The sequence below is a fragment of the Callospermophilus lateralis genome, chromosome 7 (genome assembly GCF_048772815.1).
Source record: "Callospermophilus lateralis isolate mCalLat2 chromosome 7, mCalLat2.hap1, whole genome shotgun sequence".
In the NCBI taxonomy this organism is placed as follows: Eukaryota; Metazoa; Chordata; class Mammalia; order Rodentia; family Sciuridae; genus Callospermophilus; species Callospermophilus lateralis.
The window spans coordinates 65,205,541-65,223,810 of record NC_135311.1 but is presented as its reverse complement, the minus strand read 5'-3'; the positions used below and the strand labels follow the sequence as shown (position 1 = coordinate 65,223,810).

The window sequence follows — 18,270 nt, the reverse complement described above, 5'->3', positions numbered from 1 at the left end:
ATCCAAATATTTTTGGTTTTTGTATTTATTCTTTGCTAACTGCATTCTAAAAATACGAGCTAAATTCTGAAAATCAAAGACTATTCCATATGTTCAAATCATACAATATCAAATCCTTAGCTTTAAGTAACTTACTACCTAAATCAATGAACGGAAGGTAAAATTTCCATGTTAAAGAAAAAAGGTTTCAAGCTTCATCGGGATACCAAGAGCACAGAGAAATGAATCCTAAGGAAACCCAACTTACCTAATATCTAATGAACTGAGGACACACCAGTTATAGACACTACATGCCCATGACAACTTACCTCTCAAGATGAACATAATGTCGAGAAAGAATGTTTTTAACCAAAAACATTGTCTTTGCACTACACTCCGGACCCATCAATTTGGAAAAATATAACTTTGCACGAAGAAAATATCCAACAGGCCATAGCCATTCCTGAAAAAAAGATAATTTAAAGTAAAGAAAAAAAACTGTGAATATCTAAAACTATTTGAAAAATAACTGAAAACTCAGAGATAAATGAAATTCTTACAGGTCCTTGGTGATAATTGAAACCTCTAGCAAGATTGTAGTTGTCATTGTCTAAGGAATTGTCATATATTCCACAGTAAACCATATCACTGCAAAATGATTGGAACTTAAGTTAAATAAAAGAAGCTCAGATATCATAGAAAACACTAAAAACATTTCAATAGCAATGTTAAGAGAAATAATCATGTTATCTTCCAATTCATAGAATAAGCTCAGCATTAAAACATAATTTAACCTTAAATAAGAATATAATGAGTTCAGAGGACTTTAGCAATGTGTTCAGAAATAATTAACAAATACTGACTAATATAAAAATTATTAAATATTCAGGTATCTTGCCTTCCAGGAGTTAACTTGACACTAACCATTGGTTTAAAGTCAAGTATTTCAAAAGGTCTCTAATATATGAATAATAATTGAAATGGTCATATAATAAATTGAATTACTAAATATTATAGATAAGGTTTTACAGGTTATAGATTATAAAGGTTGTTTTTGAAACTTCTCCATGAAGTTATTTTAAAATTATATGTGGCTTATCATTAGACTACAAATAGCAATTCAACATACATTCTGATAGTATGTAGAATTTATAACATATTTATGCAGCAAACAATATTACAAAAATTATTGTAACAGACAATACAAGGGCAATGTACACTTGATTTAATTTAAATACAAAGTTTTTTTTTTAAGTAAGATAGATGTGGCCACAAAAGTAAACTTTGTGTTTCAGTTTTGATCAGTGCTTCTTAACGACTCTGAAAATATGAGTATCTCAGAATGTAGTTAAAACATACAAAATTTTGCATCTCGTGATGGAAATGAATACATAGTAAAGTAGGAAAATTCTACAAAGGTGAGATTCTGTCATCAATTCATACAGAAAGCAAGTTGATAACAAGTATCAAGTTTTAAAGAAAAATCATAAAGGAAAAACAGAAGGGTTATTTGAAACTCAAGAAAAAAAACAAAGTTGGAAAGGACAGGAAATACATGATGGCATAAACCCACAAGTGTAAAATAAAAATTAAATCATTTATGGATATAAGTAAAAAGAGTAGTATAATTACAAAGAAAGGATGGATAAGACTAATATTGAGAACAGAATTAAATCCTCACCTGTCATCACTATATGTGAATAATACCTAATACTTAAAATATCATAAAACAGCAGCATATACTTTCTTTTAGAAATGTAGAAGCAGCTATTAGTAGAAACAATATAGAAAATAATGACCACCTTTGAGGAGTAGAATTGAGGTGAAGAAAGGAAGCAAGGGAATGAATTTTTTTTTCTTTTTGTGGTGCTGGGGATTGACCCCGTGTAATGTTTTCCATAAATTCTCTTAGGTATATGCCCATATTGTCCAAATTCTACAAAAAGGCACAGATAGATCAGATGATAATGATGCTTCCTTCTAGATAAAGGGGTTTAAATTAATTTTATGTTTTTCTTTATATATATCTGTAACTTCTAATGTTTATAATAATCATTTACCACCTTTATGATCAGAAAAATGCACATCCGAAAATATTCATGACATTAGTTTTATAAACTAAAACTCTAATTGATTATTGAATACAGAATAAGACAGAGGCATTCTGAGTACTGATGCTTAATGAAAGTACAGATGACACTTTTAAAAACTCAATCTGAATGAAATTTTGGAAATGTTATCGATAAGAAAAATTAATAGCTGGTGTTAATATATTTGGATTAAATATAATCCTAACAACATTCTTAATACTTAGATTCCAACTTACTCTGGATCTAAAGTTTTCATGCCAAGGGGACCAAGTAATTTTTTTTCTGCGATCTCCAATCCTCTCCATGCTTTTTCTGTAGTAAACAGCTCAGGGGCCTAATGAATGTCAAAAACAAATATACAACTTTTTCACATCACAGAAGAATTACTTTCCACCTACATATACAAATCATCATCTTGAAAAAGAATGAATATATTTAAAAATACAGTGTGGGCAGAGTAGATGCCTTACCAGATTTAATTCCATGAGGCTAACTTGGAAGACTGTTCTAGGCCTTAGAAGTTAGGAAAATGTGTGGATATTCTTCAAAAACAGGAAGTTGTCATAGTTATTAGGAATATAGAACTCACTTCAACTCATGTAATTTATTCTTTATAATATTTACAAGAGTTTCCTTTAAGGTATATCTGAACCCACTTTCTGCTTCTAGGATCATAATAAAATGTAGAACAGTGTAAAGTTACTTGTAATACAGAGAAGGAGAAGAGGATCTGCATTAATTTTGGTGGTTGGCCTTCAGTTAATGATTAATAAAATCAAATGCACATTGAACCAAAGCTGTCCTGTGTGCCTGTGTGTTTTTCATTCTACTGTAATTTATAATACCATGTTTAGTTATGTTTTTGACAAAATGGAAACAGCTAGGCAGGCACGGACAAACAAAAACCTCTATTTTATTGCCCTCATAGTTAAGGCAGAATTTAAAAAGGAGAGACTCTAGAATCCTTGGCTATACATAATTTATTAATTATCAATAAAAGAGCGTGTGAATTTAAGCTATTCCTGGTAATTCACTACTCCAGAACTTCCCATCTAGCATGCTGAGGCACTGGTTGTGGCACAGATGATTGGAAATACAGACATCTTTAGCTTTCAGGACAATTGGGTGGGTCAGGGGCTCATGGAAGCAGCTGGATTTGGCATAAACAGCAAAATCCAAGCACAGTGTCTTGCACAAATATCATTTTCTAAGTGTATTTAGGATGTGAAAAATACATCAGGAAAACACTTCATTGATCATCTTCCATTGTTTTCTATTTTTTGATACTGATTGGTAAATGTTAAAGGTGATAAGCAGACCTTTTTAGTTATAAAAGACTATATATAACTAGCTAGTAAGCAATATCCTTTTCTCCAGTTCAATGAAAACAGTAAGAAATAAAAAATAATTAAGTAAATTCTATTACAATTTGGACAGTAACAAACACTTCACTTACCATGACCATTACTCTGGTAAAATTAGGCCTGAGCTGGTAGTCACACCAAGGACTTGAAGCTCCATAACTGTCTTTGTATATGCCACATTTGTGAACTAGATTTGGATGCTTCTCATTAGAATCAGAAGGATCTTCTGAAACATGAAACAGTTTTTCAAAGTTATTTTGTATTTTTCTGTTCCATCTCTTCATTTGAGACTGTTACAACTTTCCCTGGAAAATGATGAAAAGACATGGCAGTTTCAGACATTTAAAGCAATTCAAACCTGTAATAAGAGTCAAAAAGTCGTATTTAGTATACTTATTACTTTTTATTTACTAGGGAGAAATAAATTGTCCAGTTTTTGAAAATGTAGCTAGCCTAAATTGAGATGTGATATAAAACATTTACTGGATTTCAAACACTTAGAACTTCCCAAAATTTAAAATAGCTCAGGAATTTAATTTTATATTGACTACATATTGAATAATATTTCACAAACATTATCTTAAATGAAACATAATTAATTTCATCTGTTTCTTTTTACTTTTATCAAATGAATTAAAAAATTTTAAATTATTTATGTGGCTCAAATAATATTTCAATTGGAAAGAATTTTCTCAAAAAAGATGTACAGATTTCAAAATTGTTCATGAAAATAGAACCTGTTCACAGTCACGCTAAGATAAAAGCACAATAAGACAGTAACAACGTTGTTTTTCTTACCTCAGTTTAAACTGCTATCAAAAATATGGTTAGTAACTAGATTTGCTACAATTTCCATAGAGTAGATTAATAATTTTTCTTTCTTCTTGAAATTTATGGTTTTCTAATATTAGTTAACTGCATCAAATGATGAGTACATAGTTAAAAATACCGACAGTATTAGAAGTTTCTTTGTAAATAAAAGGAACAGCTTACCATGTCTTTTTACTCTAACTTCATGATAAGAAAAAATATTTTTTTTTTTGGATAATTCCAGCAACCAACGAATGGCAGATTTACACAAGCCCACAATTTCCACAGCAGACTCATCTCTAAAATTAAAAATAAATTTTATTCTCTAAGTAAGATTCATTTAGGCACTATTTTAAGAAGGTATTCAATAAACAATTCTGATGAATAGTAGAACCATTTCATTATAAAAGCAACTATCTACTAAGAAATCCTGACTTTATAAGGAATATATATTTTTGCTGGGGATTGAAACCAGGCCTCACCCAAGTTAGGAAAGTATTCTACCAGGGACCTACACCCCTCAGTCCAGTAGCAACTATTTAAAAATTACTTTTTGGATAATTCTGACTGAAGATAGAATTTGAAGAAAAGAGCTTCTTAGCTTAATACAGTACAAGAAGCTATTTGTTGATAGCTTCTGAAATAAAAAAAGAAAAACTCTGAAAAGACAAATTCTGGGGCAAAAGTTTAAAGAATTAGGAAGAAAAAAGATTCCCTTTTTATGAAGTGAAAATAAAAGACAGAATAACTGATGGTTGCTCATATTTAAAAAAAATATGCCCAATGAACTATTAACCATTGGGATAAAAGATCATAAGATATGATTTTGAAGTACTTGCAGAGGCTAAAACCTTGATAATTTCTAAAAAAAAAAAAAAAAAAAAAAGAACAGACAGCTTTGCTATATAACATATATCAAAAGGAACATATCTGCATAACGAGGAGAAAGAAAGGATGAGTCAGAAATTAGAAGAGAGGAAGAGAGGCAGATTTTTATTGATTTAATATGAAGAATACATCAATAATAGAGTTAAATATTCCACAAGTATTTGTTTTTAAAAACGAAAATGGTAAATTAACAGGGCATAATTTGGGCTGGGGATGAGGCTCAAGCAGTAGTGCGCTCTCCTGGCATGCTTGCAGCCTGGGTTCGATCCTCAGGACCACATGCCAACAGGGATGTTGTATCCACCGAAAACTAGAAAATAAATATTTAAAAAATTCTCTCTCTCTCTCTTTAAAAAAAAGGGCATAATTAGGGGCTGGGGTTGTGGCTCAAGTTGTAGAACGCTCACCTAGCATGCCTGAGGCACTGGGTTCGATCCTCAGCACCACATAAAAAAACTAAATAAATAAAGGTATTGTGTCCACATACAACTAAAAGACATATATTTAAAAAATAAATTTTTAGAAAATGGCATAATTACAAAAGCACTTTAAAATAAACACTACCTTGGAGTGGCTGGGATTCCTCTGTTTCTAGCTCTCTCACTTTTTCCCATTTTATCCATCCATGTGCCACAATTTAAGTGATTTCCTCCGTTTTTAAATCCTGTTTTGTCATCAATCCCTGCAGTTGTAGTAAAACCTAAAAAACCCAAAACTTATAAAATAAATGTTCTATAACTGGTACATATTATACATAGCAAATGAAAATTAATATTTTACTTAAAATATTTATACAATTTATAGGAAGATAGTAAACCAGAACAACTATTCTGAAGATCAACTTGGTAATACCTTAAAAATTAGAGATGTGAAATTGCACAGTAATTACATTTCTTTCTAAATATACTCTAGGAAAATCCTTAAATTTTATTTATACATGGGGAAACACCCTACATCATATAAAATTAAAGAAGTAGATTTATGTGAACAAAAATAAATACCCAAGACAAAATGATTGAGTAAAGAAGTCATAAAAGGACATGTATAATAAAAACCTTTTCTGTAAAAGCTTAAAACATAGATAATACTAATGTATACAGCTATGCGTGTCTATATGGTCTATATGGCTATGTCTAATATATTTGTGTATAATTTTAAAATACATCAAATATTTATACAGTGTATATGTTATAGTACACTAAATATATACAACACATTAGATCACATATACTTTGCATATACTTGAATACACATAAAAGTCTAAAGCATTAAAAGTATACATGGAAATAGAGAACCCTGATTATAGGATAGTCATTAATTCTAGAGAGGAAAGAAAGAAAAAGAGAGATGAATCTTTGGATATACCTGATATGGTTTATTTCTTTTCAAACAAAAACAGAAAGATCTGAAGAAAATATAGTCAAATGTTAATATCTGCTTAATTTGAGTACGAAATTTGAGGTAAAATTTATACCCCTATCTGTAAGTTGAAATGTTTCATATTTATGAAAAACTAAATTAATTCAAAGATATCACAAAATATGTTCTTTAAATATAAAATCTATTTCTATTGATTTACTGAAGGATTAAAAGAAGGATTAAAGAACTATAAGTGATTGTTAGCAGACTACTTGGGTTAGCAGGGTTAGTATTTGGTGTTACTGCTAGAAATAATAAATTAATGATTTTAAATTAATATATAAAATGTAATTTTGAACATTTTGCCAATGAGTTTAGTGCATTACCTAGAATAATCAAAGGTTCATTGTATACATATATACAGCACAATTTTTCATATCTCTGGTTGTATACACAGTATATTCACACCTATTCGTGTCTGCATACATGTACTTTGTATTAAATTGATCATCACATTCCACCATCTTTAATAACCCATGCCCTCTCCCTTCCCTTCCAACCCCTGGGCCCTATCTAGAGTGGGATAGGGAATGGGAGTATGGGAGGAATATTTTATATCTCAATAAATACATGTGTAAATTTTCTTTCTTTCTTTCTTTCTTTTTTTTTGAGAAAGGTCTCACCAATTTGCTTAGAGCCTCACTAATTTGCTGAGGCTGGCTTTCAACTGGCAATCCTCTTGCCTCAGCCTCTCCAGCCATGGGATTACAGGCATGCATCACCATGCCAGACTGTAAATTGTTTTAAAAAAGAATGCCATCACAAACTGGTGTGAATATACTTTGTATACAACCAGAGATATGAAAAATTGTGCTCTGTATGTGTAATAAGAATTGTAATGCATTCCACTGTCACATATAAATAAAAAAATAAAAATAAAAAAGGAATGCCATCTGTAGTATATAAATACTTCTCAAAACTAAACATTTTCATTTTGTTTGAATGGATCCCTCCCCACAAATTTAAAAATTGTAATCCTGGCCTCCAGTGTATCTGAATGTGACTTTATTTGGAAATTGAACTTCACAAAGGTCATTAAGTTAAAATGGTCATTAGGTTGGACCCTAATCTAATCTGAATGGTATTTTTATAAGAGGAAATTTGGGCACACACATACCCAAAGAGAAGATGATGTGAACTACAGGAAGAATGCCATGTGAACATGAAGATCCCATTCTAAATAAAGAGAGAGGCTTGGATCAGGTTTTCCCTCACAGCCCTTAGGAGAAGCCAACCTTGCTAACACCCTGATTTTGAACTACTTGTTTCCAAATTGTGAGACAATACGTTTTTGTCACTTACACCACCCAGTTTGTGGTACTGTGTACGGCCAACCCAGCAAACTAATATCCACTTTTTTGTTTTTGCTACTAGAAGACTTATAGCACCTGTTATTCATAAAGTTAGTAAAAGATAATGTAAGAGCTTTTTTTCGTGACATGCAGTGGGGTAAGATCTTGAAACAAAATATAGTGATGAACAATATAGATAAAGTCAGGTGGGTGTCAAGCTGAGGAAAGATGTGAAATATCTAAAACTGACAATAGACAATATCTAGAATATACAAAGAACCTTATAAATCAACAAGGGAAATGAAGAACTGTCAATAGAAAAAGAAATAAAGGCAAATGACTACTTTATAGAAAAGGAAACTTTCCAAAAAGGACAAATAAACATCAATAAGTATTCAAATTCATCAGTAATAGAACTACAATTAGAATTAGATACTGCTTTTCACCCATGATATTAGTGGATAATGTGTTGGTAGGCCTGAGGCACATCATAAGCCACTTTGATGGTCAGTAGGAACATAGATTGGAATTCCTTCCAGTAATTATGGAAATAAATTTGTTAATATTTAGTTAAAGAACATAAGAATATGGCATATGTAGCAGATATGCAATCTCTGCCAGGAAAATGATCATATATATCTATAAAGATACCTCTAGGTTCATCAAAATCTTGTTTGTGGTAGCTGAGAGCTGGAGGCAATCTAGGTATCCATCCATGAATATATAAAATGTATAGATGCACATTATGCAGAATTCTATGAGTCAGATTAAAAGACTTGCTATAAACAATGGAATGAACAGATACAAGAAACAATGTTAAAAAAGATAAAAAATGGATTTAGCACATTATAACCTGTGTGTGTGTGTGTGTGTGTGTGTGTGTGTGTGTGTGTGTATGTTTTACTGGAAAATGAACCCAGGAGCTTTCAAGTTGAAAAGACAACTTACAATATGAGAGAAACTATTTACAACCATATCTGATAAGAGTATAATATCCAGAATATACAATGACCCCTACAACCAAACAAAATAACCCCAAATAACCAAATTCAAACATGGACAAAGGATGTGACTAGATACTTCTCCAAAGAAGATATACTATGACTAAGAAGCACATGAAACAATTCTTAACATCACTAATCCTTTGGGAGATGGAAATCATCCATTCAGAAGACCACTATTAAAAAAAAAAAAAAGAACATTAGTGTTGCTGAGGATGCAGAGAAATTAGAACACTGTGCACTGTTGGTGGGAATGTAAATAGTATGGTCATTGTGGAAAATATTAAGCTCCTTTAAAAATTAGAAATAGAATTAGTGTATGATCTACCAACTCCACTTTGAAGTATATATCCAAAGAATAAAAAAAAAAAAAGATCTTGAAGAGTTATATGCATACCCATGTATATTGCATCATTATTCACAAAAGCCTTTGTTTCATACAAAGGCCTACTAAAATAAGAATGAATAAAGAAAATGTAAAGTATGTTCACATACACAGTGTACACAAATACACAACAAAATATGTGGCCTTTGAAAAGAAATCCTGTCATAACTTATAATATAAATAAACTTACCTTGACTTCCTAAGTGAAATAAGTCATAAAAGGACAAATACTATTTGATTTCATTTATATAAAATATATAAAGTGTCAAAAATCATAGAAACAGCCAGGTGTATGTCCCTATCTGGCAGGCTAGAAGACCCTTTACAGTGCTGTCAATGGCCCAGTGGAGGAGCTGAGGGCAACATCAAATTTGAAATATTTAAAGTAAACACAAAACTATTTCTGCAGCACAGATGATTAAGTGTGATGTTGTGGGCTATGGTGCCATTGGTAAAACATGTCTCCTGATATCCCACACAACAAACAAATTTCCACCTGAATATGTACCAACTATTTTTCACAACTATGCAGTCAGTTAGAATTGGCAGAGAAATACATATTCTTTGACATTTGACAGTGCAGGGCAAGAGAATTATGACAGATTACAACTGCTGAATTATCCATGAACAGATATATTTCTTGTCTGTTTTTCAGTGGTCTCTCCACTACTGAAAATGTAAAATTAAAGTGGTTGCCTGAGATACTCACCATTGTCCAAACATCCACTTTTTGCTTACAAAAGATGACCCTTCTATTTTTGAGAAACTTGCCAAGAACAAATAAGCCTCTCTCTCCAGAGACTGCTGAAAACTGGCCAGTGATCTGAAGGCTGTCAAGTATGTGGAGTGTTCTGCACTCACACAGGAAGGCCTACAGAGTATGAATACTGACTGCCCTGGAGCCTCCAGAACTGAAGAAGAGCCACAGCCACATGTACTGCTATGACAGAGAGCCCTTTCTGCACAGCTGATGTCACCATCATACTAAAAGCAATGTTTAAATCAAAGTAAAAATTAAAAGTTAAAATTTGTTTCTACTTTAATACAAATGTCATACACCTACCCACATGCACTTGTGTGAGACAAGGCCCACAGGTATGCCTGCCTTCCCCAATACTAGTTAATTTTGAGTAATTGTGTATTGTCAGAAAAGTGATCAGTACTGGTTTTTGTTTTATTGTTTTTTAAAAAAACTCTATTTTTGTTGTTGTTCAAAAGCAAAACATGCCAGGCGCAGTGTTGCATGCCTGTAATCCCAGCGGCTCAGGAGGCTGAGGCAGGAAGATTGCCAATTCAATGCCAGCCTCAGGAAAAACAAGGTACTAAGGAATTCAGTTAGACCCTTTCTCTAAAAAAAATACAAAATAGGGCTGGAGATATGAGTTAGTAATCAAGTTCCCTGAGTTCAGTCCTGGGTAAGCACCCCCCACCACACACAAAAAAGCAAACATGCTTGTGATGACTTTGTAACAGACCAGTTTGTTGAAGCCATTCCCTGGTTCCAACCAGGAGAGAAATCTGGGACATCTTAATTTTTTGTTTGTTTCTTCCTCTTCTTTTGTTGGAGTGAGGGGAATGTGTATGGAATTTTTTATAGTTTTTTTAATTCATTAATCAGTGGGTAGCTTTAGGTGAGAAGGATAGATTGATTCCACATTCAATTTCCTCAATCTAATTTAGAAAATGTTTTTCCAACCTGGTGTTCTTAGGAAGGATTACAGTAAATGACCCATTTAATATAATGCTCCTTATTCAAAGTTGCCTTTTCTCTTCACCTTGAATAGATCCAGTATTTGATGAAACTCATGAAAGTGAGTGGCAACTGTTTTGCCTCTTCTCTTTTCTAGGGTGCACTCTACATGTGACTGATTTCCAAGGAAATTTGTTTGCTATTTGCTGGGGTTTTTTTGGGGGGGTAGTTAATTTCTAACTTCTTCCACTGAAAAAATAAACCACATGTATTGAGTCTGTAATTAAAAAAAAAGTTTCCTGTCAGTCAGTGTCTTATATACTTAGCACAGATTTACAACTCAAAATTGTATGGCCTTCTTGGAACTCAGCTGTAGACTTGGCACATAGCGGTGTGGTGGCAGAATACAGATGCCTACAAAATGACTGGCATCCTTTCAGGTTTGAGAATGTTGGCCTGCTTCATTAAGAAGCCAGAGATGTGGAGAGAATACTTACCAACAAGGGGAATAGCCAGGGGAAGTCCTTTATTTCTGTTTGGCACATAAAGACCCTCTATCCCATTGAGATTCTCTAATGATTCTCTAATGAAAATCATGGAAACAGTCTGGAAGAGAATCTCTGTAAGTGTTAAGAAGGTTTTTCTTTTCTTCCAGCGTATTTTGGTTGTAATTTCTAGTTTTTAAAAATGTTGGATGGAGAATTTAATTTTAGAAATTTTTATCAAAAAAGAAACCCTAAAAAAACTAACCAAAAAAGAGGAATGGAATTCTGATACACATAGAACATGGTTGAAACATAAAAAAAAAATTATGCTCAATGAAATAAGCCAGAAACAAAGGGCAAATATATTATTATTTCAATTATATGAGGTACACAGATGCTATGATTTAGATGTGCTGGAAGCTTTAAGAGGTGTGGCTTGATGAAGGTGGTTGCGTCACTGGAGACATTACCATTGGAAAAGATCAATGATGCCTTTCAGAGGGGGCTAGGTTCCAAAGAATAAGAATGTCCTGACCTCTAAATCTCTGGCTTTCTTTCTTGTCATGATATCTCCCCCAAACATAAACTTTCCCACTATGAGGTTATCTGGCATGATGTGATATAACCAAGAGGGTCCTCACCAGAGGCCAAACTCAACAAAGATGCTTCAGCTTATACTTTCAGCCTCCAAAACTTTGAGCTAAACAAATCTTTTTCTTCATAAAGTTGCCTGCCTCAGGTATTTTGTTATAGCAACAAACACTGGACAAAAACATTCAAACAGTTAAATTCATAGACACAGAAAGTAGAATAGCAATTTTTAGGAGATGGGGAAAAGGCTAATGAGTACTTATTATGTACTGGGTAGTTTCTGTTTGGGATGACAAAAAAGTTCTGGAGATGGATAGTGATGATGGCTACACAACAATGTGAATGTAGTTAAAGCCACTGAACTGCACACTTTCAAATGGCTAAACTGGGACATTTTATAATAAAATTTTTAAAACAATATTTTTAAAATGCTTAATAGTCAAAAATCAGCAATCCAATTAGAAAATAAGCAAACAACACAATTAGGGAAGATGAATGGCAAATAAGTATATGAAAAGATGTTTAACATTACAAAAATGCAAATATTGTGTAGCAGTCTACACAACCATTAGCACTTCTTTGAAAACAAAACAAAACTCCATAACAATAAGTAGATGAAAATCGAAACTGGTCTTCTCCAGATTGCTGGAGAGGAATGTAAAATGGTACAACCATTTTGGAACATTGTTTGGCAAGTTCTTATAAAATAAAACAGGCACTCATTATATGACTGACTCATATCCTTGGGCATTCCCTGAGAAATGAAACATATGTGTCATGTAAAAATCTACATGTGAAATATTCATATTAGTTGTATTAGTAAAAAAAAAAAAATGGAACTACCTAAATGTCCTTCAGTGGATGAAAGTTTAAATAAATTCTGACATCACTAAGAGGGAATACTATTCAGCAAAAATAGGAATAAACTACCAATGCATGCATCTGCTTGGATGGATCTCGAGGGCATTATGATTAGTGAATAAAACCACTCAAAAGGTTATATGCAGTATGATTCAATTTACATAACATTTTCAACATAATAAAATCATATATAGAGAGAACTGATTAGCAGTTTTTAGAGTTCAAGTGTGGCAGTAGAGTGGGTAGGTGTTAACTATAAAGGCAGACACAAAGACCTTTGTGGTGATGGATTAGTTCAGTACCTTGATTGTGGTAATGGTTACATGAAGTTATACATGGAGTCACATTTCACAGAGCTACATGCACACATACATGCAAATGTGAGCATGTATGCACAAACACACAGACACACAGATGAGATAATGTAAAAACTAGAACCCAAATCAGGTCTATAGGCTAGTTAACAGTATCACACTAATGTCAATTTCCTAATGATACCATACTTCAGTTATATAAGACACCCCCATTGGGAGAAGCTGAGGGAAATGGGGTGAACGTTTTATGGTTCTCCATGTAAAACTTCTTTGCAAACTTTTATGAATCTCAAATTCTTTCTAAACTATAAAGTTAAAAAATTGATATGCATGGCATTTGCTATTAGATGAATAGAACTGGAGAACAGCATCTAAGTGAAATAAGACAGATCCAGAAAGTCAAGGGTATACTGTTTTCTTTCATATCCAGAAGCCAGAAACAAGGGAAAAAGAAAGGGGTACAGATCCCATGAAAATCAGTGGAGCAGAGGGGGAAGGAGACAGGATGGGAAAAGAGAGGAACGATTGAATGCAATTGACCAAATTATGCTATGTATACAGATGAATATACCACGGTGATTTTCACCTTTATGTGCATCTATTAAACACCAATTAAAAATGGTGTATAAAATTAAAAATGTATAAGTAAATAAAAGACCAATAGAGTAGAGGAAAGGGAATATGGTGAGGTGAACATGGGTGGGGGAAAGAGGGGAAGAAAAGAAGAAGTACTAGGGACAGAAGTGGGGCAAATGCTGGTGTGATTATCTCAAAATGAACCCCAAATTATATATAACTATAATGCACTAATAAAACATTAAAATGACATATAAATAAAATAATACATGTTTAATGAAAAATAAATATACAATAAATGTATTAGAATGATTCTCTAAAAGAAATAGGGGAAAAATGAAACAATTAGCCTTGCATTGGCTGGTAATGATTGTGTGCCATAAAATAAGTAAGAAGAAGTTAAAAGTTTATCAATTTTAACTTGATATACATATATCCTTTTTGTAAAAACTGTTCTACAGAAGTCTAAGCCAAAGAGAGAGACCAGGGAAAAAATCCTAGTTTGCCACTTAGTAGCTCTTTAGCTCTGAGAAGGCTACTCTTAAGAATTTTCTCATTTAGTAAAAATGAAAACAAAATAACTTGTTCCAAATGTTCTTTGGAGTATTAAATTGGAACAACATAGGTCAAGTAGTTAGCACAATGCCTACCAGGTAATGACTCAATTCATTGCAATTAATATTAATGTTATCATTATAAATTGTACCCATCAATATTATCGTTAATATTGGCTGACTAGAATGATATGAAATTTCATATTTCCTCTAGAAACTAAAAACTTGATGAGATCAGAAACAGTGTTATCTTTCTCATTAATATATCTTAAGGTTTTGCATCCATTACTGCAAAGTGAAAGAATGATTAAAGGTTTAATTTCTCTGCATTAGTGAATATTCACTATGGAGTTAAAGTTCCATACCTTCATCCTTCATATTTCGATCTATCTGTGGTCCAGCATTCCTTTCTTGGAACTGTATGCCCTGCATGTGTCTTTGCATGGCTTCCTGTATTACTTCACACAATGATTGATCCTATTTGAGACAGAATGGATGTGACCTCTATTAGAAACTACATACTGATCTTCTCCTAAATCCCACAGTTTAAGTAATGTGAAAACACATACTTTTCTTTGGAGGGAGAAATAAGGATTGGAGTAGGCCCAGGGAAAAGCAGCAGCTCCTACTGCACAAAATAATACAATCTGTCATATGAATATTTAACATTAGTAGTTTTAACTATTCAGGCCTGTGACAAAATAATTTGTAATTTTGCAGGTAGGTGAAATGATTAGCTTGAATAGTTTCTAGCAGAACAATAAACAATAAATGAGTTTAGCTTGTCATTTAGCACCTATATATTCTTACTCCTCTGCACACATAAGTAATAGTGATTAAATTTTGTGCAAAAGTGGTACTCTCAAACATGGGAATCTATGATGACTTCAGGAAATATCCCCAGTGAATGTAAAGAGTTCACAGATAATTTTCTTTGTCCATATTAATAATAAAGTAATACTTAGGATGATATATAGGGAGATAAATAATTGTATTTTTTAAAAAGAAGGTGAAGCATGTAAACTAAAAATGAAATTTAGAGTCCTTATATATTTGATTATACTTTATTTTTTAAAAAACCTGTGAATAAATCTGAATCTATCATATAAAAATTCTTGATATAGTTATAAAATGTATGAAGCACATAAAAATACTGTGCAACTTTTACCAAATTGTGAGAAAATAAATAGGTCTAAAGTAAATACCTACTTGATAACATAAACCCATGTAGGACAATGGAACATACATAAAGAATTATTTTTTGACATATGTTTTTTGAGTTTTTCGTGATTAATATAAACAATCATGGGGACACAAACATGCAAGCCCTGAAGCAGTATTCACCACCCCTGAAGTCTTATACCAAACACATGAAAACAAAAGCAGATCAGAAGTGACAAAAACATAATATTATTTTACATTCCCTATTGAGGAAAAACACTCAAAAATGTTTATCAGTTCAACATTGTTCATAAGATAGACTCTGAACTACCTGGATTGCTTGCCGATATTCTCTCACTACCCTCAGGTGTTCTACACAGAAATTAAAACTAGGCTGAGCAGTATGTCCTAAACTGTGCTTCAACTCAATATGCTTCACTGTACCTTTCATCTTTCAAGTCTTCCCATATTCCCCCACAAACTCTCCTAATATCCTCCTCACATTTTCAGAGTGCATTTAGGTGAAATTTTAGTTACTTTATAAGTCTTTCTCCCTGAGTCCCACCTACTACTCCTCTCTCCCTTGTATGAGACTGCATAGTACTACTTGTACATCTTTGCAATGACCATGTTTATGTGGACACACCATCTCTTCTACCATATTACAAGCTCTTTAAACAAGGAGCAGTTTTATGTTGACTGTGTATTAGGAAATAAGTTTTAATAAATTCTCTTTACCTGTGTGCCTGCAGGCAAAGGAGCAAAATCATCTGTTGGATATATTCTGGAAACTGGGCACTTGAGAATGTCTACACCATTTGGAACCATTTTACAGTAATCTTGAATACACTGCAGCCACCACCACACAGCATCCCAGCAATTGTATCTGTCATAAGTTCCTTCACTGAGGAGATTAGGAATGAGACCATGCCTCAGGGTACCAACAAAAGCTAAAATAATATTCCTAAACAACAGAATTGAATGGATCATTTAAAATGAAAACATACTCTTAAAAACTGAAGACAAACATGGTCACTTTTGGTGACTGTGTAATGGAAGTATTTTCTCACCTGTCCTTATTTATTTTTGTATGCTGCAGTCTGGCTGGACACAAATTCACGAGCCATTCAACAGGAACAAACTTTATTTCCGAACTCCACCAGCACATTTCACACATGCTCCCCAGGAACTCTCCTGAATGCCACCCACAAGGCTCCTCAAGGAACACACCACACACCAACGGGAACTCCCCTGGGAACTCTCCCGGAACACCACCTGGCTGCACAGGCACTCACTCTTGGAACCCAGCTAGAACTCAAAGGGAACTCCAAAGTAGAGGGCGCCCAAGGTGGACAGTAAAGGTCTAATATACAATTGAATACACAACCTGTTTCAATCCAGCATCATCCAGTCACAGCAATTATAGACAGCTTAACTAAATATCATCATCTTAATGACTCGCCTCTCAAACATTACTTCTCCTTGTTATAATATTCAAAGTCAATTGGCATTTTTATCTTTGCATTAAGGCATAAAGGAGAAAAAAATTGATAATCCTGTAACTTTCCATGTAAAAAAGTGGTAGATTTGTAATTATTCAGGCAAGATTTAAGAAAATCACAAAACTGGTCTCAGAGAAAGTAAGAATACCTATGGTGATAAGAAGAATACAGCTGGCTTTAGAGGGACTCTGAGGAGGCACTTCAAATTAAGCAAATTATCAAAGTTAGATATTAGGCAAATTCTCAATTAGTAGTTTGCACATGAGAGTATAAAAAATAGTATTCACCTGTCTAAAATCTTCTCTTTTAAAAGTATCACATATTATTCATGTTACTCAAAAACATACACATGAGCCATGCAACACACTTGCATTAGGATTTTTAGATGTTCCAATGGTGCTGCGCATGTTCAAGCACAGGTACCAGCTATGCCCCAGCCCAGCAGGTATTTCCACAACTGGCCAGGTCTTCTTTCTTCGTCAATGATATCCTGAAAAGTCCATCTTTTTTCTAAATCAATTCCCTTTTAAAACAAATTAAATAGCAACTAGATGATCTCAAATGAAAGTTCTAACTCCTCATAAGATCTAAGGAATGTTGTACATATCTCAGCTCCATAGTAAATCAGCATCAGACTTTCCTCAAATATTGTGCTCTACCAAACAATACAATTTTAAATATCTCACAATATTGTCAATTATAAATTAAAAATAACTAGATTATCATGGTTATGACAATCTATACATTACCAATTTTTAAATCTATCATATTTTCAATTGAAAATTATTTATCTAAGATTGAACACAAAAAGAATAATCTTTCAAATTTCAATAAATTTTTTGGCTATGGCAAAACTCAAATCAAACAAACTACTAGCGAGCTAGTAGCTTTTTAATTGGCAATAATGTCAGAGTCTCATTAGAGTTCAAGATCTAGTGGATGGCTATGTTATCTTCAGTCAGACTATACTTTAACAAAAAAAATATAAAATATATAAAACATATTTAAAAGAGTTTTGTTTTACATCTTGATCTATAATGGAAGTGGTGAAAGTCTGATCATTTCCATGTAATACCTAAAGCAGAAAATAAGTTCTGTTATACATGTATCATAACTTGGAATTTTTGAGGGGAAAGAACCTGGGCCCAGGAATCAGATGGAATCATATCCTGATCTCCCTAATCCTAACTGAACAACTCCTCTGGGCCTCGGTTTCATAGCAGCACAATTCACAATAGCTAGACTGTGGAACCAACCTAGATGCCCCTCAATAGATGAATGGATATAAAAAATGTGGCATCTATACAC

At 33.0% G+C, this 18,270-nt stretch overlaps 1 protein-coding gene and 1 pseudogene across 1 annotated transcript in view; one reads left to right on the top strand and one right to left on the bottom strand.

Annotated features, from left to right (window-relative positions):
• LOC143404366 (uncharacterized) overlaps positions 1-18,270 on the bottom strand; it is a 148,866-nt gene that overhangs the window by 85,466 nt on the left and 45,130 nt on the right. Inside the window, exons 4-10 of the mRNA XM_076862552.2 lie at positions 14,665-14,776; positions 5,696-5,831; positions 4,427-4,542; positions 3,526-3,659; positions 2,306-2,403; positions 540-627; positions 309-442 (exon numbers count right to left, since the gene is read on the bottom strand). Of these exons, the coding sequence (XP_076718667.1) occupies positions 309-442; positions 540-627; positions 2,306-2,403; positions 3,526-3,659; positions 4,427-4,542; positions 5,696-5,831; positions 14,665-14,776 (818 nt within the window). The remainder of the gene's footprint in view (positions 1-308; positions 443-539; positions 628-2,305; positions 2,404-3,525; positions 3,660-4,426; positions 4,543-5,695; positions 5,832-14,664; positions 14,777-18,270) is intronic.
• LOC143403421 (cell division control protein 42 homolog pseudogene) lies at positions 9,643-10,199 on the top strand (annotated as a pseudogene).